The sequence below is a fragment of the Marmota flaviventris genome, chromosome 8, assembly GCF_047511675.1.
Source record: "Marmota flaviventris isolate mMarFla1 chromosome 8, mMarFla1.hap1, whole genome shotgun sequence".
Taxonomy (NCBI): domain Eukaryota; kingdom Metazoa; phylum Chordata; class Mammalia; order Rodentia; family Sciuridae; genus Marmota; species Marmota flaviventris.
In genome coordinates this window covers 130,158,317-130,179,920 of record NC_092505.1, presented here as the reverse complement: position 1 = coordinate 130,179,920, position 21,604 = coordinate 130,158,317, and the positions used below count along the sequence as shown (strand labels likewise).

The window sequence follows — 21,604 nt, the reverse complement described above, 5'->3', positions numbered from 1 at the left end:
CTCCCAATTAATTTATTTATGTGTATTGTTTCTTAACTCTGACTCTTACTGTACTGTATGTAAGAGAATGATGAAGAGAAGAATTAACCTTAATTGGGCCCTACCAACATAGATAGATATACTACGTACTAAGATATCTATGTACTTATTTAATTCTCACACAACCTTGGAACTTCCATTTAATTATTATTCCCATTTTATAGGTGAATAAGTGGAGTCTGAGGAAAGCTGAGTAAGTGGCCTACCATGATTACCAGGGAGTCCAAAGCCCATGACTTTTCTGTTATACCATTGTAATTTAGTGGTCATATATAGTGTCAAACCTGATTTCCTACTGGAATTCCAATAACCAGGTCCCCTTACTAGTCACTTTGCTATCAGGCAGGTATTTCGATGGGGGGGTCTAGAATGTTGATCCTCACAGAAGGCACTTCCTGCTTATGCTTTCAACCTTCAATTTCTTCTCCCATTAAAAACATGTCCGAGATTTTTTTCTTAAAGAAATTCCTATATCTTACTTCTGGGTAGAGTTAGTTGAGGAGAGAGAGAAATTCATTATAGGGCTTCTTCCTGCATAGCTTCTGTAAGTAAAAGGGGACATACATCATCCCTTCCCCCTAGGGTGGTTGACTTGGACAAGGTCAAAGTTGGATTCTCGCCCATTACCACCTAACGGATTGGAAGTCTTTAGTGACCAATGATGGATTTGACAAAATGTTACCAAACACCTCCAACTTGACAAATTTTGGGTTAGAGATATAAGGAAGCCAGAATTATTTGAAGTCAAAGTCTAACTCTTGAGAAAATCACCAGCTCTCCCTTTTTCTCACGGTGGCATCAATCCAGGCTTTTTGGTGCGCTGCATCTAGCATGTATTAGAGAAAGCATTAACACTGATAGACAGAGATTCACAACAGCTTATGAAAAGGATTATCCACAGCTCTGAGAAAATATACTTCTGGTCCTTGAAAATATTGAAATAGCTTGTCTTAGCAACTCCTCAACCAAAACAAGGGCCATGAGGGCGGGGAAAAAACTTTTCAGTTACATCTAAAAGAAGGCTTTCCTGGGTGGAGGATGGGTTCTTCCAACTTGGGGATGGCTCAGAAGTCAAAACTCAGAAAACTGGGAGACTCAGCATCCTTTATTTTCTTCTTTGATGAGTTTAGGAAGGGGGTGAGATCTAATACTCCATCCATTTCTAATCACTAACCCAGTGTTCCAGCCTTGATGATATTCCTTTCATACCTTCTAAGCCACCCTTGGGGACTTGGAGTTTGCTGAGCGCAGTGCACTGTTATGTAATTGAGTTTCAAGAATAGGAAGGTAGGGAAGAAAAACCTCACCTACAAGGGGAATAATTAATGAGCCAGAAGGGATAAATCCCCTGAAGTTAGTCACCACAAGGCTGCTAACTAATAAACACACTAAATAAAAAACATTCAAGCCTAAGTACAATAGATTCAAGCATCCATTCTTCCTGTTTAAAAATAAAACCAGGCAGAAAGTAGTCTTATGCAAGAAGGAAATGCACAGAGGAAAGCATCAGCATACCCACACTTCAAAGAGCTCAGGATTAGATCCACTCTACATTAAGCAAAAGGCCATTTAACAACTATTAGGAAAATGACCTCTAAAGACTGCCAATCTGGAAAGTCAGGAGTGTATTACCACATTGGTGAAGGCAATGCTACTTACTGGGAGATTAAAAGAGTATAAAATATAATCAAAGTGCCCAGGTTCCTTCATGGCAATGAGTAAGCTGTCTTGAACTTCCTTGGGAATGACCAGGGTCAAATGACCTCCAGATGGTAAGTTCATTTGTAACCACAATTTTCACTCTCACTCTCATGGAATGTATTGCAATAAACAGGAGGTTAACAAATGTAAAGACGAATTACTTGATCTACAAGGAAATGGAGAGCAACTCAGAGCATGGTGCATTTCAGAGCACCTCACATTTAGTAAAGACCATTCTCTCATTCTCTAAAGTAGTCATCTTAAAACTAAGGTGCATGGAAATGCAAAGTTCTTCTGGAGATATGAGAAATAGCCCTTCCTTCCTTCCTTCCTTCCTTCCTTCCTTCCTTCCTTCCTTCCTTCCTTCCTTCCTTCCTTCCTTCCTTCCTTCCTTCCTTCCTTCCTTCCTTCCTTCCTTCCTTCCTTCCTTCCTTCCTTCCTTCCTTCCTTCCTTCCTTCCTTCCTTCCTTCCTTCCTTCCTTCCTTCCTTCCTTCCTTCCTTCCTTCCTTCCTTCCTTCCTTTTTTAAAGGAAATTGGTATTCAGTTCCTCTACTTCCATGCATATTCTCTGCTGAAATTGATCTTCTGGGAGCATCTGTTATGGAGAGACCTGTTTTCCATTCACACCTTTCCTTTCACAATCACCATTTCTCTTTACCTATTCTGAATCTTAACCACCATGGTGCACAGCTTCAGATATGCACTCTGCAGCATCAGATAAAGGAAAAATTCTAAACATGAATGATTCTCTAGGAAACAAGTCCTTTGGCAAATCAGGTGATTGCCAATTTTTGCTTTAAAAATTTTTAGGAAGTATTTGTGTCAGCTGATAGAGCATAAAACCATATTTTGATGATTGATCATTATGTGATTTTGGGGTTATATAAATTAGAATTGAAAGAATTGAATAAGACTGCTGATCAAACTTTTTCTGTTTCCATATATTGTTTATAAGTACAAAATTTCTTAGTATTTATATTGTCAAATTTAAAAAAAATGAATTAGAATTGACACTAGTTCCTCGTATTCTCATCCAAAGAAATGTAAGCTAATTGAAACCCCCTCCCCAAATCTCTTCTATTCACAGTCAATTTACAATAACTTTTTACTTCTCATAAGCACTAATTAAATACCGAAATTCCCAACAGATGTATGTTATTTTGATCAATTATTCACTAATGATAAATTATAGTTAAAATTCAACCCACACAATATTTAAAAAATACTTTGAATCTTTTCATCATAGGAAAAATTGAAAGTAAAAATTTCATCTATACAAAAATTAAATCTGTACAACTTCATATTTTTGTTACAGAAATATATGATACAGTGATCAATGAAAGGATTTCAAACCAAATTTATTAAGATACACTAGAATAAATTCTGTGGGAGAAGAGGGTGGAAAATAAAATGATGACAAAGAAGAAATTAAAATTCTCTGGTGAAACTTGAGAGCTTGTTCACTATTTTTTGAAAGAGTGATGGTGGATATCAAAGAGATACAGCATCTGGATTCTACTGGATAGTCCCAAGAGCTACAAAAGAGTTTACTTTTTATGATGTATAACTAATAAGAACAAATAAAATATATATAATAAAAATATATAATAAAAAAGAATTTACTTTTAAATGTCCATATTTACAATACAATAAAATTTTTTATGCTTCATTAGTATGAAAACTCATGATTAAAATGTTACATTTCAATACAAATGCTTGAGGGTTATGCATTTTCATAAATTTTTTTATGGGCAAATGAGTAAAAAAAAATATTGGTCCAATATGAATTTTAGGACTGACACTACCATCCTTTTTCCTTTTGTGTTCAGTTTATTTTTTAAAAAATAACTTTAGGGTATTAGAGATAACGCTTTCCATTATTCTACCACAGGCAGAACTTGTACTGTCTAGCCACCTCATAGCTAATCTTTACAATTGCTCTGCAAAGGAAGTTAGATATACCTTCAGTTTTCAATCAAAGAAACCAAGACCCAAAGACTATAAATCTCATGAGAATAGAGATAGCAGAGTGAGGATTTGAAGCCAGTTCTACCTGTCACCAGGACCCCCATGATCTTTTCATTACTTCTGTTGACTCTATTCTCTATAGGAAGCTGATCTGATGTAACGATTCAGAATAATAACAAAAAAAGGGAAAAACTGGCAGAATTGTGATTGGCCCAGGAACCACCATCCTCAGGAGTCTTGGCCATGCCTCTTCCTGCAAGGATTGAGCTGAGCCTTCTCTCCTTTTGCATTTGCCATCCTTTCATGAGGCAAGGCTGCCTTGGCCAGGTTGGGCTGTGACTTATTTACATATCTTTCTCTCCCATGAGACTATGAGCTATTGGGAGGAAAATCATGCTTTATTAAATTTTCTGTCTTTGTAGCACCGTTTGAGGTGCCTGGCACTTAATAAATGCTGAAAAGGAAGGTCCTTAATCATTTCATCTGAGCTATCTCTCCAGATTTGACTCTGGGTGTAGACCCTGGATACCTATAGAAAAAAAAAAAAAATCTGATTCCAAGATGCACACCAGACAGATCAGAGTCTTGGGGGTTTGGGATAGGCATCAGTTATTTTGAGGCTTTCCAATTGGTTTCAATGTGTGGCCAAAGCCGAGAACCTCTGACTGGTGTTGGCAGAGTGGAAAAGGTCCCACTGTGATATGAACCCACCTTCTGATTACTAACCCAACACTCTATACTTGAAAATCCCTGTTAGATTGGATTTCAGTTTTAACCTTGTCTCTGCACAGTACCCAGCATGATGTGGAGAAAAACTCTTGCCTCAGTTTTTGATATCCCCTTTCTATTCTGAAGCTTCCTATAGAATGCTCTTCAAAATGGCAATTGGTACTTCCAAGCAATGTATTCAGTTTTTAAACTCTTTTCCTACCAGGCAGGCTAGTCTTTTAATTAGAGGACATTTCAGGTTGTCAGATGCCCACATCCTTGCTGCAGAGAGACAAGGATTCTTATAGGAGCTGGGAAAGTGCTCCCACCAGCAGAGAGTGTATGAGCTTGTGCGGGCCTATGTGTGCACGTGTGTGCCTGTGTGTGTGTACATGCACATGTGTTTGTACATGGGGAAGTAACCCACAGGCAGGGACAGCAGTGTCTGTTTCAGAGGTTGAGGGATCAAACAGGCTGGCAGGATTGTCTTCTGGGCTTGAAGACCAGCTATTTGGGAGGAGGCTCCCTTTAAGGGCGCCCTGAGAAGAGCTTTATGCATCTTTCAAGCTGTTCTACTTCATGGATCACCTCATAATGACCTGGTAGCAATGACTGTACAAGGCAGAAAGAAAACCCTTAGCTGTCAGAGGCGGGGAGGAATTTCTAAGGCTCATGAGGATTAAAAACCTCTGTGTTGTTTCAGGAGGGGGAACGATGCCTTCTGTCAGTTTTTATTCAAGTGTTTCTTTATAGGCACCAACCTCACTGACTTTGATGCGAGAATAAATTAATTCCGGGGCCTTGACTTGAAATTTCCCGACTCTGCCTGTCTATTGTCTATCCACCCACACAAAGGAGAAGCTTCGGAACCTTGTCAGTTTTTAAGAGAGTGGTTTGCATTACACATTTTGCTAGGGAGTCTTGTATGAGAGTGTTGAGGTTTTTTTCAATAATTTTTTTTCCTCTCAGAATTTGCCCATTTTTATGATGAGCAGCCTTATTTATATCTTTATACAAAAAAAAAAGAAAGGAAAAGAAAAAGAAAGAGAGAAAGAGAGAAAGAAAGAAAGAAAGAAAGAAAGAAAAAGAAAGAAAGAAAAACAAAAGACTCCGTAGAGCTGTGGAGAATTATTTTTTTTGGCCAGTTGGAAAAAAGACTTACCCTATTAAAACTGTTAAAGAAATTATTTATGGTGATTCTTCGTGTAACTCCTAAGATAGTCTTTTATTTTTATACTGAATCTGCATTTTTGAAGCAATACAAAATACTCCCCAGCTTTGTCTAGTTCATGTTCTACAGGAATAAGTTTTAAAAGATGTACATGTCACTCTGACTACAGTATCTGTATTTTGCATGTGAGTAAATTGGGAAAAGGAAGCGCTCAACAGGGAGCTTCCAATAAACACTCCCCATAATAGATGAGCATCTGGATTATCCAATAAATCTGCTGCAGAATCACATGAGAGCTCTGAGCTTTGGCATCTTAAATTCCAGACAACTTATAGTCTTCTCTTTGGAATTCACTTTTGGACTGATTTCCCTGAAGATTCAGAGTCTTTTTTTTTTTCCTACTAAGTATCTACTGTAGGATATATATGTTGAAAGTTTTTACCTACTTTATCTTGTAACTTTTTCAAAGTGGAGTTTGTTGCCAAATTCCTAGACTCAAGCCATTCTCCTGCCTCAGCCTTCTGAGTAGCTGGAACTACAGGCATGTACCACTGAGTCAGGAAAACTTTTATATATATATATATATATGCATGTCAAGATTTAAAACTTAGGAATCTTGAAAACATGCGCTCCTTTCTTTCTTCTTTTTAACCTAGGCACACATTATTATACCAGATTATTGGTGTGTCTGTGTGTGAGAATGAAAGAATGGAGACAGTTACTGTTTTTGTATCTTGAGGGAGTTTGAAGAAGTTTCTGATAGAGTGGAGATGCACTTTGTCATCCTTTCCTCTCCCTGGTGGAAATCTCCATCTGATACAAACCTCTCTAAGAATCCTGCCAGTATTGAAGCCTGAAGATCACAGCTGAAACTCAAATTATCTTCACAGTCAATATCTCAAGGTTAAGTAGAACAAGTGGCACTTCAACAAGGTAATTTAAAATGACTGTTGCCTTCTGCCCTAGATGTATAGGAGGGGAAATGTCAGCAAGGGCTTGAGTGTTTAAAGCTCTTTAATTTTACTGGGTCTGTGAATTCATTCCCCAACTGCTTTACTGCCCCATTTGAGTTTCTGCTGATGACCAAGTGGAATCCAGACACAAGAGCAGTCAGGTGACTGATGGGACCATTTCTGTAGCCTGTCCTAAGTTTGTTTTTCTATACATTCCGGTCACTAGGATGTGTGTACAGCAGGTTTTTAAAATATGGTTATCACCCATTACAAAACTTGAAAGAACAGAAATCATGCTGTCCTATACCATTTCTCTGAAACCTGAAAGATAGAGTTGCTTCCTTTATTTTCCTGCTTTAAAAGGTCGATTAGTTACACTCATTACTAACTAGACTTGTTTTATAATTATACCAGGGGATCGACTGAGATTGATACATATTTATATTTACATTGGTTCTCCCTCAAACAGCCTTCTTAAACAAACAGCTAAGCTCCTTCACCCATATTAGAAATACTGAAACAGCAAAATAAATCCAGTTGCATGTAATTTATGCAAATCACTTCTTACAGGGAATTTTTTTTTTGGTGGAAAATGTCAATATTTACCATCATGAAGAAATAAATAATACTGATCTGATCACAAATCTTGTTTTCTATCTGTATGTGCAAACACATGCACACTGGCACAGCCACACGTATGCACCCAGGCAGACTCACACCCTTGCTAAAGTTGCCAATAGATTTGAAGTCAGTCATTTTGAACTTAAGATATGGGGTGAGCTAGATCTCAATTGAATCCTGCCTCTGGCCATGAGACCGTGTACAAATTACTTAATCTGCTTGTGTAGTTTTCTGACTTTAAAAAAATAAAGGGTTTGAGCAAGGATTAAATATAATAACATCCCAATAAACCCATGCTTGTAAACTTCGAAGTACACACAAATCATATAGGAATTTTGTGAAGATGCAAATTCTATTTCAGTAGTTCAGGAATGATGCCAGTTCATGAGCAAACTTTGAGTAGCAAAGTTCATACTAAGACATCATAAAATGCACACTCAAATCACTGTCTGGCGATCTTGCAAGGCACTTGAGAAGAAAGCTGAGAAAGGATTTTGTTTGGTGACCAAAGTCAGCATGGTACTCAGTTTCTCTAGCTATAGAAAAGATGAAACATTTGGGATGAGATTTTATTCTGTTCTTTCATGTGAAGAATTGCTAGACTTTCATTTCCATTCTTTTGCTGAATGCAAATCATCTCTTGAGTGGGTCACCGGAACCCACTCAAGAGATGATTAACCTAAAGTCTCTTACCTGTCATAGTCTTGGCAAATCTCCCCAACAGCCACCAAAGCCTTGAGGTACTCATTGGGTTGGTAAGGGTGGATATAGTGTAAGGAGCAGCTGTTCCTGGGGTCCCCATTTGAGGCAGTGAAATCTATAGCAACCTGGAAAAGAAACATAGAAAAATAGGTGGAGTTCCAATGAATGCATCTCCTAGGAATTGTGATTAGTCATGAGAGAGATATAGCCACAGATGGAAAAAAAAAAAAAAAGAAGCACATTATATACCCTGCCAATAAGAAAAGTAAGAAATTAATTAGCTTCTTGAAATACTATTAATTTAGTGGAGGCCATTTCTGCAGTTTTTAAATTCATCTATCCAATGCTTTCTCTTCTCCCTGTCCAAAACAGAACCTGAGATTGACATATAGGTGATAGAGCCTATCCACTCTTGATCCATGTCACCAGGCATTAAGAATAAGGGTAGGATGTCTGTCTTCCAATTTCACAATTCACTAAAAAAGACTTCTGTGCTTCCTGTCCAGAACAATTCTATCTCTGAGGCATAGGTAAGATTCCTTAAAACCAAATTCTGTGTTGAAAATACAGTCTTCATAAAAAAGCCATTGCTGTGTTTCCATAAGTGGCTGATTGCAGAGATGCATTGAAGTGGTTATAACAAATTTTCTGCAAGGAGCAACTCTATGTAAGGCACTCAAATTTTTGGTTCCCATTTATGCAAGGACTCCTACCTGTAACAAAGAAGGCTCCTGAATATTTGGTATTGTGAGTGGGAAGAAGAGAAGAAGGTAAACTTTGTCTTGCCACCAAGAAGTCCTTATCCCTCTTCTTAAATTTTTCTTTCACCCGACTCCAAATAAAGGTTACTCACTAAACACTTCTGAACAACAATAAATGCTTAAGTTTGGTGGTGTTAAAATGAGAGGGAACATTTTCCTCTGATTTCCAACAGCACCACCATCTAAATCAACGTCATGCTCCCCCCTCAAAAAACAAACAAACAAACAAAACAACAACAACAACTACAACTCTCAAACATGTATAAACTTGGGGTGGGGGAGGTTAAAAGAGGAGTCTCTAGCAATTAGAGAAATGCAAATCAAAACTACTCTAAGTACATCTCACTCCAGTCAGAATGGCAGCTACTAGGAAGACAAACAACCATAAGTGTTGGGGAGGATGTGGGTAAAAAGGCACACTCATACACTGCTGGTGGGACTGCAAATTGGTGCAGCCAATATGGAAAGCAGTATGGAGATTCCTTGGAAAACTGGGAATGGAACCGCCATTTGATCCAGCTATCCTTCTCCTTGGACTATACCCAAAGGACTTAAAAACAGCATACTGCAGGGACACAGCCATATCAATGTTTATAGCAGGGCTGGAGATGTGGCTCAAGGGGTAGCGGTAGCGTGCACGCCTGGCATGCGTGCGGCCCGGGTTCGATCCTCAGCACCACATACAAATAAAGATGTTGTGTCCACCGAAAACTAAAAAATAAATAAATAAATATTAAAATTCTCTCTCTCTCTCTCAAAAAAAAAATGTTTATAGAAGCACAATTCACAATAGCTAAACTGTGGAGCCAACCTAGATGCCCTTCAGTGGATGAATGGATAAAAAAAATGTGGCATATATACACAATGAAATTTTACTCAGCAATAAAAGAGAATAAAATCCTGGCATTTGCAGGTAAATGGATGGCGTTGGCCAATCCCTCCCCCCCCCACCAAAAAAAAAAACAACAAATGCTGAATGTTTTCTCTGATATAAGGAGGCTGACTCATAGTGGGGTAGGGAGGGGGAGCATGGGAGGAATAGATGAATTCTAGATAGGGCAGAGGGGTGGGAGGGAAAGAGGGCAGTGGATTAGCAAGGATGGTGGAAAAATACATGTATGAAGACACAAATTGGGTGTCAAAATACTTTATATACAAACAGAGATATGAAAAATTGTGGTTTGTATGTGTAATAAGAATTGTAATGTATTCTGATGTCATTTATTTATTTACTTTTTAAATCAATTAAAAAAAGAGTCACAGGAAGGAAGTAAACATTCATGTTGCAGCTTTTCTCTCCTTCCAAGGACTGTAGAATATACCCACTGTCTTACTTATGACAAGGAGTCTCTAATTTCTTATATGATCTGAAGGAACAAAAGATGGGAAATGTTATTTGAATTATATTTGGTTAATTCCACTATCACAAATAACTGGAATGCTCCATTGGATTTTTATATAATGGGACATTACTTCTGTAAGGATAAAGAAAAGACAACATGTGCTTTCTTTTTGCTTATTTAAAGAATAAATTTGATGGGAAAAAAATATTGTGACCCTGTAATCATATCAAAATGACTAAAAAAGAAAAGCAATAGACTAATAGTAACTCACAACCTCTTTTTCTTTCTTTTGTGAAGTTATTTTTCATCACTAATTTAGTTTTCCCTTTCTTCCTTAACCCTTCTATAGGATTATGTTGAAAATTGGGTACGATTCAAAATTCTGCTTTCAGAACGCTGAGGTATTTTCAAAAAGGGATAACCTACTGACAAAATGTGAGTGCTAACAATGTGAAAAGAAAAGTCATGCAAAAGAAAATTGCAGTTTCACCCTGAGATGGCTAACAAAGGGGAGAAGAGAGGAATGACTTTTGTTAAAACCCTTTCTTGGTGCCAGGCAGTGTACTCTACAAGCATGATGTTATTTCATTTTCATAAAAACTCTGTGTGAGGTAGAGATTGCTGTTCCTTTTTATTGATAACACTGATGCTCAAAAGTGAAGTTTGTCCAGCTAATAGGGGGTGGAGCTGGGTTTAAATCTAAATCTTCACGGCTCCCCAAACTATGTTTTACTATTATGCCATCATACACCCACAAGAATGTGTGAATCTGAGTCCAACACACCAGGAAGATTCAAACGGAAAGTGGAGGTGTTTCGCCTGAAGGTAGGGAGAGCAGCTGGCAGGCTGATCTAGGGAAGATGACTTTGACAGAGTAGTTCTTTGCGACTACAACAGTTGCAAAACGGTCAAGAAAGAATCGTCAATATGTGCGCAATGGTGGGAAAATGTGCAGAGCTGGACTGGAGGGGACCCAAAGGGCAGCGTCTTCTGAGATGGCTTTCATACTCATGGTAAGAGCCAATCTACTGGAAAAATAAAAAATAATGAAAGACTATAGGTGAGGATCCCTTTGATCAAGGACTGTGATGACGAGCTAGCGATAAACAGAAACCTCCATGTATTCTGTGCAAAAGAAGGAGGTATAAAGCACCTTAGGATACACCATGAGGCCCTGACCAGACAGAGGTCAAAATACATGCAGATAATTCCAGGAAAATATCTCTAAGAGGAATACTGGAGAAAGGCTTTGGTGTCTGAAGCATGCACTCTCTGGGGGGCCTCCAGAGTACTAAGTTCAACTCACAGAGTCCCTGTTCTCAGACTTTTACTCTTAAAGAGACACATGTAGGAATGCACCTTGCACACGTGTGCGTAGTGTTTGAAAGGTACAGGTATGTATGGACAGAAAACAGAGGGGAAAAAACAGTAGAGCAGAGGGGGGATCCAGGTGGAGGGAGTGGGGGGGAAGGGGAGGTCCCGGGGGATGAAATTAACCACCTTATGTTATGTGTATGTACAGATATACCAGAATGAACCTACTCATGTGTATAATTATAATGCATTAATTTAAAAAATAAAAGGGAGACCAGTAGAGTAGAGGAAGAGGATCAGGGGGAGGGAGAACTGGGGGTGGGGGAGGGAGGTACTGGAGAACGAAATGGGTCAAATGATGTGCTTGTGTCAATAGGGCACAATGAATCCCACTGTTACCCATGATTATATTGCACCCATAAAAATCAGAAAAAAAAAGGTAAAAGCAGTTGGAAAGGCCAGGTGTAAAGCTACCCCTTTCTCTCCTACTGAGAAAGCTTTTGGAAGCTCTGAGAAATCCTACAGAATATAAAGAAGTTGTATGGATAGTATCTTGGTTCTACTCTGATTTATCTGAAAAAGCAAATCACTGGCAAATGTGGGTACTTTATTACTATTTTAATTTTATTTTTTTTATGGTGCTGGGAATGGAACCCAGGGCCTCACATGTACTAGGCAAGCACTGTACCACCGAGCCATACCCCAGCTCTGAGACTTCACTTTTAATAAAGAGTGTCTTGTGGCTCACCTCGCTCCTGATGCCCTCGATCATGGGTCACCACACTCCGCACCTCTGAAGGCATTCGACCTGTGTTTCTTTTTTTAATTGATTTTTAAAGATCTATTGACAGTTGAGTGTATTTTGACATATCACACATAAATGGAGTATGACTTCCCATTTTTGTGGTTGGACATGATGTAGAGTTACACTGATTGTGTATTCATGTGTGAATGTAGGAAAGTTATGTCCAATTCATTCTACTGTCTCCTGTTCCCATCCTCCCTCCCTTCCCTTCATTTCCCTTTGTCTTATCCAATGAACTTCTTTTCTTCCCTCTTCACCCCCTTATTGTGTGTTAGCATCCACATATCAAAGAGGACATTTGGCCTTTGTTTTTTTTGGCGGGGGGGGGGGGCGGGGATTGGCTTACTTCACTTAGCAGGATAGTCTTCAGTTCCATCCATTTATTGGCAAATACCATAATTTCTTTCTTCTTTATGTCTGAGTATTATTCCATTGTGTATATATATATATATATATATATATATATATATATACACACACATACATATATACATCACATATATCATATATATGTGTATATATATATAATCATATATATATATATATATATATATATATACACACACATCACATTTTCTTTATCCATTCATTTCTGGAAGGACACCTAGTTTGGTTCCATAGCTTAGCTATTGTGAATTGAGCTGCTATAAACGTTGACGTGGACGTGTCACTATAGTGTGCTGATTTCAAGTCCTTTCTATCTGTGTTTCTTGATACCGAAGCTGACAATCAGCCCCATGTATTGATGACCTGCCAGAGAATGCAGGTCATGTCAAAGACATTATATGATGACAGAGAGAGAAGCTGGTGTGAGGACAGAAAATTAGAGAGTGAAACCAGGTTATGTAGATAGACCAGAGGGGGAAAATCCATGGGAAAAAACAGCAAATAAAGAAATAAAATCGTTCCTTGTTCTCCCTGGGCACGGGCAAGATCCTCCAAGCATGCAGCCACCTGGTGCCAGTCACCTGAGCCCAGGTGGATGAGTTGGTTGAGTATGTTATGATATCCAGAGAAATGTGTGTCATGTCCGGATGAGTATACATAGACTTTATGCAACAATGTATTTTAAAATATTTTTTAACGACATATCTTAGAGCTGGGGCTAGGGTAGATCAAAAGAGGTGGCTAGGATGTAAAACCTAAGGAGGCATTCATTATCTGCTGACCCTACACTCGTGCCATCCTGAGACTCAATGCCTCCTTGAATTCTGTCCCCCTCTCTGGCCTCCTCCTTCCCCCTCCTGGTCCATTAAGTCATTTCAGTTCTATCAATTATTCATCCTCAGACCTGGAATAAGCTCTTAATTTTTAACACACTAGGGTGGGGCAGAGACCATGTGGAGATGGGGGATTGTGTGTTGAAGACATTAAGGGTAGAAATGAGAAGGATTTGGTGACTTATTTATTATGGAGTTGGATGTCATTTATGGAAAAAGGGTAGGCAGATTTTGGGGAGCCATAGAGGAGGAAGATACCACTTGAGGATAATAGAAGAATGTGAAGCCAGAGTTAGAAGATCAGTATGCGGTTGCCTCTTCTTGGTGGTGCTCTATAGATTCACAGATGTGGCTGCTGGAAGTTTCTCTTCCCCCTGGAGTTAACCCTCTGGGGGCTTCCACTTTTCCCATGGGAATGGCCCCTGGGTCTACAACAATTGGGGAGGCTATTTCCAGCTCAGGAGATTCTGCAGTAGGTCTGGGGAAGGTATGGACTTAAAAAAATTAACTGATGACAAAGCCAATAAAACAAAGATGATTACTTTCCAGTCCTTTCTGTAGTTCCCAGGGCTCATTAAAAAAAAAAAAAATTCTCATGTGACTAAATGAACAGTTTTAAGTACATGACAACTGAAAGATTTTCTTTTCCTGGCAAGTGATAGTTTCTAAAAATCTCCTTCATGAAGCTAGAGGTAAAATCTCTATCTTCAGGAGGTGGCCTTCTCCCAGGAATTCTTTGTGCTCTTTAAAGTTAGCATTAGTGGAAAGAGAACAGAGTGAAAGGTTAGATTTATTTTAGAAAGCAACAGGGAGGCAGTGAAAGACTGGGGATTAAGTTGAGAAATAAAAGCAAGAAAATGACTGAAAAATGCCCAGTTTGTGGAGGTGGCTACAGACGCTTAGACTCCAGAGTGCTGGAGAGCCTGCTGAACCGCCACATTTTCATTTTGGGATATGCAGCATTTATGAAAACCTGTGGTTCTGGTATGGGCTCCAATCTTCTCAGCGGGCAGCCCAGGAACAGGCGCCCATTTGCTTTTTCCTTCTGCCCAAGAGGCCACTCTCATTATTAAACAAAGCTGTGGAGCAGCTTTGCAAAACCTCGTGAAGAAGGCAAAAATGCTCCCTTCATGCCACCAAGTCCCCAGTGCATGGAGCTGTTCCTGGCAAAAGGCTAGAAGCAATGATGAGCGTCTTTCAAAACCCTGCTCCTCAGATTGTTTGCCTTCATGGAACCTGTTAATGTTGTTAATGTTGCAGCCATTGTGAAGCAGCCTCTGGTTAGTGGCTCCATCTCTTATCACCTGCGGTCAGCCTCTATGATATCATATTCTAGGGTATCTTTTTAAAATAAGTTTGTACACAATTTGGACTCGTGCAAAGAGCCTTGTAGGAGGAGATATTATTTACTTTGGGCCATGTGTTAGCTGTTTGTCACTGTGGCCCAAATACCCGAGACCAACCTGGAGGGGAAAATGTTTATCTTGGGCTCACGGTTTTGGAGGTTCAGTTCATAGTTGGCTGGTTCCATTGCTCTGGACCCAAGGAGGGGCAGAACATCATGGCGGAAGTGCATGGTGGAGGATGCTAATCTCAGAGTGGTAGGAAGCAGAGAGAGGAAGTGGGAGGGGATAGGGAAAAAGAATCCTTCCAGGGAACTTCCCTGGGGACTCACCTCCTCTAGTCACACCCCACCTGACTACAGTTAATACCCAGTCAGTCCATTCAAACTAAGATGGACCGACCAGATCATACCTCTCATAATCTAATCATTTTACCACTGAACTTACCACCGAACATCTCACATTCTAACCAAATCAGGCCATTTCTTAAATGATAGGATAAATTCTTATTCCTCTCTATTTCCACAAAACTTTATAAGGAAGGGTGGAAAACAGGAAAATAGGGAAAGATCTCAGAGGTCATTTGGTTCATTTCCTGGAAATTTCAAAACATTTGCCTCTTCAACCCATTGTGTCCTGGCTTTGCCTAAAGGCTTAGGAGGCAGGGCTCACTTGTATTTCTGAGAATCCATCAGTGGTTAATCTCGAATATATAAGAAGGATTTAAAAACTTAAACTGGGACATGGTGTGGACACAAGATGCGTTAAATGTGTTCGGGTTAAAAAAGATTTCCCAAGAGAACCTTTAAATATGTAATCTGACTTTTAGGCTTGAAGGTCAGATGAGAGAAGCCAAATTTAGCTTATTCCATTACATCATATTTTATTATTAAATGAAGGCAGAGATCAGGGAGAGAATATCATTTTTTTTTGAATTTTTAAAAATGATAAATGAGACAAATGTCATCCATAAGTAAGAAAAAAAAATTATCACTCAGGATTCTACTAATTTTTCTCTTCTAGTTATTGCACATATACTGTCTTCATTGATTTTGTGCTGCTATAACAGAATAACATGGACTAAGTAATTTGTAATTAACAGAGATTTATTTGGCCCATGTATCTAGGAGCCGGGAAGTCGAAGAGCATAGTGTTGGCATCTGGCAAAGGCCTCGTGCAGCAGAAGAGGAAGGGAGGGTAAGAGCTAGCAAGAGACTGATCTCTCAGACTCAGGCCCTTTTGCAGTCAGTATTCTTGCATCCAAGAGAATAGAATAGGGGCTGGGGATGTGGCTCAAGTGGTAGCGCGCTCGCCTGGCATGCATGCGGCCTGGGTTCGATCCTCAGCACCACATACAAACAAAGATGTTGTGTCCCCCGAAAACTAAAAAATAAATATTAAAAAAAAACTCTCTCTCTCTCTCTCTTAAAAAAAAGAGAATAGAATAGAGCCCGCATGACCTGAATACCTCCCACTTGACCCCACCACCCAACACTGTTGCTTTGGGAATTATATACATGATTTCTTGGAGACATACTCAAATTTTAGTATATGTACTATGTATGTACTGTAGCATGTCCAATTTTAGTATATGCACTATGGTGTGTATAATATTACATAGTTGTGATCACAGAATAGCTCTTCTTTATGTTATTTTTTTACTATATCCTAACCGTTGCCTCATGTCATACCTAATCCTTGTCATTATAATTAAAAATGGCTTTATCATAGTCCATTTAAAGAATGCACAACAGTACTGAAATTTGCATCTCCGCTGTCTTTTTGCTGGATATTGAAGTTGCTTACAGCTTGTCTCTGTGAAAGATCTTTGTTACAATGAACATTTTTTGTGCACCTGAAAAAGCAGTATCTTTCAAAGGAAACCTTTAATTCTTCTACCATTTCCTTTCCAAATACCTTATGGTGCCTGCCTCTTCCATGCAGTCTATAATTCTGTATCTCGTGTGTGAAATTCTAGTATCTGGTTTTATTTTTAGCTGTGCTGCCACGTGCCAAACCCAATCTCTTTCCCCATAGTCTCCGTTTCACCTGACTCACCTCTTCCAAGACTTAGATGCAACATTGCTTTAGAGTTCTTATGACTCAAGGATTCACATGATGTAGGAAGGTTGTCCTCAGGGGTGCCCTTGACCTCCCCAAGTCGTGTGCAAAGTTGGGTGTATGCAATTTCTAGCAAGAGGATATCGATGGTGTATCAGATTCTCAAGTGTCTAGGTGGCCAAAAATAATAAGAATCATTGACAAGGACTCTTTTTAGGATCTTTACTTTCTTTCCCTTCATGGGGCATTCTCCTCTGCTCAGGTCAGATTCAAGCTTAAAACCTTCTCTTTTCGAATCCTTGAACTGCCATACTGTTTTTCCCCCTTGCCTTCCCTTTGCCTTCAGCTTTCTTGAACTAGTACTTAGACCTTCTGTATTCACTTTCTTGCCTTCTGTTTCCTCCCTAACTCCACGGTCTCATCTATCTCATTCTGCTGAAATTGTTCTTTTGTCCTTTAGATGCCATGTATCTTCTCATCATATAACCAAATCATGGCTTGTTATTCTTTACCCTCTGTCTTCTCTTTAGCCCAATAGGATTGTTGCCCTTGATCTTGTAACTTTTTCCTCCTGGGCATTTGAGTTCCTGGCTCCTCCTAGACCTTCTGCTCCACTGGCATCTCTTCTCTTACTGTGCCACCCCCTCACCGCCCCTGCCATCAGATGGAGGTCCTTTACAATTTCCTGTCATCAAGTCCCTTGTCTTTCTGCATTCTTCTCCTTGGTCATGTGATCCAGCCTCATGCATGTGTAGCTCCACATCTTTCCTCAAACCTAGGTTCGTATTTATAAGTACCATCTGCACTGGGATACCTGAAAGCACTTCCAATGTGTCCAAAGCCAAATTCATCCTCAAGTTTCTCTTAACTTGTATATTTGCATGAACAAGATTGCCATATTCTGCCAGGAAGGCAAAAAACTCTTCGCTTCTTCATGAACTCATCATACTCTCTGCTTTCAGTCTCCTCATTGTGTCATAGACCCCGGCTTATTGTCTCTTCCCACAATACCTCTTCCTATTGGTGCCATACTCGTTCAGCCTTTCCCCCCTAACTTGCACCAGGCCTATTGTGGTGGGTTTGAGTCTCTTCTTACTCCATATTTTATACTCCCTTGACAATCATCAATACCTTTTAGCAAACATTCCCAGATTTACTTCTTCTTTTTTTTTAAACATTTATTTTTAGTTGTAGGTGGACACAATCCCTTTATTTTATTTTTATGTGGTGCTGAGGATCGAACCCAGTGCCTTATGCATGCTAGGCGAGCACTCTTCCTCTGAGCCACAACCCCAGCACCCCCCACCCCAATTTACTTCTCTAAAGCATTTGCTACTGGCTTCAATGCCATGTTCATGATCCTTTTGGACATTCCATTATCTACCAAATGACTTTGGAATTCAAATCCGCTCAAGTTTGGAGCCCCAAGTGTTTTCCAACATCCCCCTAAATATATCCTGCTTATTCATATTAACCCAAGTAAGGTCGTGGTATTTGCCATTGGAAAATACAAGTGCATGTGCATAAATACTTAGGTTCATGAAGGTGCTCTAAAAAAAAAAAAAAAAAAAAAAAAAAAAAAAAGCCCAGTATCATATATATCCATTCAGTTTGTTTCTTTCCCTACAATTTATGTTCCCTTAAAGGTTTAGGGTTTGCTTGATTACAATTCAACAAAAATATTTTGAGAAGCCTCACATCTAAAGACAAGGATATCTTATCTTTAATACTCTCTCTCTCTCTCTCTCTTTTTTTTTTTTTTTTTTGTACCAGGTATTGAACCCAGGGGTACTTAACCACTGTGCCAAATCTCCAGCACTTTGTAATAGCATGAGTTTCTCAGGGCCTGGCTAAGTTGCTGAGGCTGGCTTTGAACTCGTGATCCTCCTGCCTCAGCCTTCCAAGGCCCTGGGATTACAGGTGTGCACCTCTGCACCTGGCTTTAATTCTCTTAAGTTGAGGTGGAAGCACCAACATCTATGGGAGGTGCAAGACCTTTCTTTAAGCTCCTGCATGTCATCTGTGCTGGTCAGAGTCTCTATAGGAAACAAACAACCCATTGAAAAGAGATGATCGGCAACAATTAAGGTGAAACCAACCAGAAAAGGTAGGGAGGAGCAATGATGAGAACTCAGCAATTACTAGAACCATCTGCAGGACAGGGAACCTGATGGGAACGGTTGCCTTCTGCAGAGGAAGAAGGCCACTGCCAAACCACAGCTTGGCAGGCAGAAAGCTGGGGGAATGACTGTTCCTGGTTGTTATCTCCTATTTGATCTCTGAATGGTACCTCTTGCTTGTCAAATCCAACCAAGGGCTAACAGCAGGAGAGCCTGGCTAGTGTATCCAGAGGTCAGTCTCCTGGGGCACAGAGAGCGGAGGTGGAGAAGGAGGAATAGCTCCTGAGGAGCAAATGGAGAACATTCAGAACCACATGTTACCTCTGGCTCCTGAGGGTCATTCTCCAGAGTAACAGAAAGTTTGTCTCGGCTAAAGCTACTGGGTTTGCTCAGGAGCCATGGAGCCTATCATGTGCCAATGGGAAGTTTTGGCTCAAGGAGGTTCAGAGGGCCCATAGCAGTAGCACACACCTATAATCCCAGCAACTCGGGAGGCTGAGGCAGGAGGACTGCAAGTTTCAGGCTAGCTTCAGCAACTTAGTGAGACCTGTCTAGAAACAAACAAACAAACAAACAAACAAATAAGGGCTGGGGCAGCTTAGTAGCTCAGTGGTAAAGTGTTACTTTGGGTTTACTCCCTAGTACCAAAAAAAAAAAAAAAAAATTACTGTAACAGAACACTTTTCTCTCTCTCTTCTCCTCTCTTCTCATCTCTGCCATTTCCTTTTCGTATTGCCACATGGCTTCAATAGAATTATTTGGAAGAAAGCAAACACTTCTAGACCAAATTAAATATGTTAATTTTTACTGTTTGCATTATGATTTATAATTTATGTTAGATTGTACTGCTTGAGCAATAAGATTTGTATGAGAAAGCAGGTTAATTTTGGAGGAAAATGACATTGAGGTAACTAGGATGTTTTCTTTAACAGCACACTCAACATGGAATACCTAGCAATCCTCTTCTGAGTCTCCAGCCTGCAACGCTGCAGGAGGAAGAGTTTTGTGGCAGGAACTATTGATGTCTTGTCCCCCTTCTTTCAGCATTTATCTGCACGTTCTTCTCATCTTTTCATTCCTTGGTGCATACTGCTCTCTCCACTCAAATACCCCAGAGTCCCTCAGTTGGCACTGGAAGGGATGAGAGTTCAGGACTGGGGTACGGTTGGTGGCAAACACTTCCCCTTCCCATTTGGGGAAAATTAGCCAAGTGAGAAGGGAGAAAACAAAGAAAGAAGGGCAACATTCCTGTGTCAGACAGGCCACCGGGATATCCAAGACTCAGGGTAGGGAGGGAGCTGGGAATGCTTTGGGATTAAACTCTTGGGTTTGCGGGGGCTGATTCTTTGCAGCACAATTCCAAGGGCAAAGCATGCCTTTGAAGGTTGAATAAAAAGTTCTTCAAGAGCATAGGAGCTATAGAATCTAAAACAAACTGAAATCAATAAAGCTTTCCCTTGGAAAACCTATAAATAGTTTTCTGAAACTGTTCCTTTGCCTAACATCTTGGGAAACTATTTCCAGTAGTTGTCATTGATGACCTCCCTGCTTCCCTTTGTATAGACCTGGAACAGCAGAGAACCGATCGAACAGATGTGTTAGTTGTGTGCCCACAGTAAACCTGTTCACTACCTTTTGTAAGTGCCAGTGTGCATGTAGGAGGGATGGGCCGCTGGATCATTAGAGAATCTTAGGCTTTGGACAAGTGACCAAATAATTAGCTCCTTTAAAGTATTCAAGAGTAAGTAAAGGGCTGGGGATATAGCTCAGTTGGTAGAGTGCTTGCCTAGCATGCACAAGGCCCTGGGTTCAATCCTCAATACCACACACACACACACACACACACACACACACACAAAGTATTCAAGAGTAAGTGAGCAGTGCCCTGAGTTTAGGCAGGTCATAGGTAGACTTTTCTGAGTGGAACAGATAAGCATTGAGCTAAGAAAACTTGGGTCTATCAAATGACAACTTAATTACCCTTTGTGATTCCCTCTTTTAGTCCTTTGAGCACCACTATTTCTGGTCCTAGGTATATGTTAGTTTTGTCGACTCTTTTGGGTCCCAAACCTGTACAAAAAAATTAAACCCATTTTCCATGCCTTTCTCACCTGTCTGAGGCAGGCCAGGGAACTAAAGAGGGCTTAGTTCCATGGGTGTGCTTCTGTGAGTTGAGAAACAAACACTGTACAGATTGTATCTCTCTGATTTATGTTCATGTTGCTTTCCCATGGGTTTTAGCATATCTCTATTTTGCCATCTGGTTCTGGGGATTTTTTTTTTTTTTTTTCCTGGAGGTTACATCTGCCCCAGCCTAGGAAGATTTTCAATGTGAAGTTAATGAAAGCAAGTGGTTCCTGGGCAGATGGTCTCACAACCTTGACCTACCTGGGGGACTTTAAAAAGACCCAGGTCACCCACCCCATACACATCAGGAGTATGTAAATCCCATGAACTCACAGGTTATATAGGGATGATCATCAATTCATGTGCTAAGACTAGACATCCATTCTATTTCTCAGCCTGATTTCAACCTGGTTCCACAATCTTTGGAATTTACCTTTTTATTGACTGATAAGCCCTTGGCACTAACCCTCATGTATGACACTGGTATTTGTCTTCTGGCCACTCGAGCACAACTAAGGCATCTGTTTTAGCTCAGTGAAACTTACTAGCATGACTCATTTCCTACCCATGCTTCTCACCAAGTGTTGAAATCTGGCAACCTACATTTCATTCCTCATAGGGTTACTGAGGGAATGGAAAGCATCAG

The 21,604-nt window shown here is 39.9% G+C and overlaps 1 protein-coding gene across 1 annotated transcript in view; it reads right to left on the bottom strand.

Annotated features, from left to right (window-relative positions):
• Cpne4 (copine 4) overlaps positions 1 to 21,604 on the bottom strand; it is a 348,827-nt gene that overhangs the window by 17,181 nt on the left and 310,042 nt on the right. Inside the window, exon 10 of the mRNA XM_027933785.2 lies at positions 7,856 to 7,989. Within this exon, the coding sequence (XP_027789586.2) occupies positions 7,856 to 7,989 (134 nt within the window). The remainder of the gene's footprint in view (positions 1 to 7,855; positions 7,990 to 21,604) is intronic.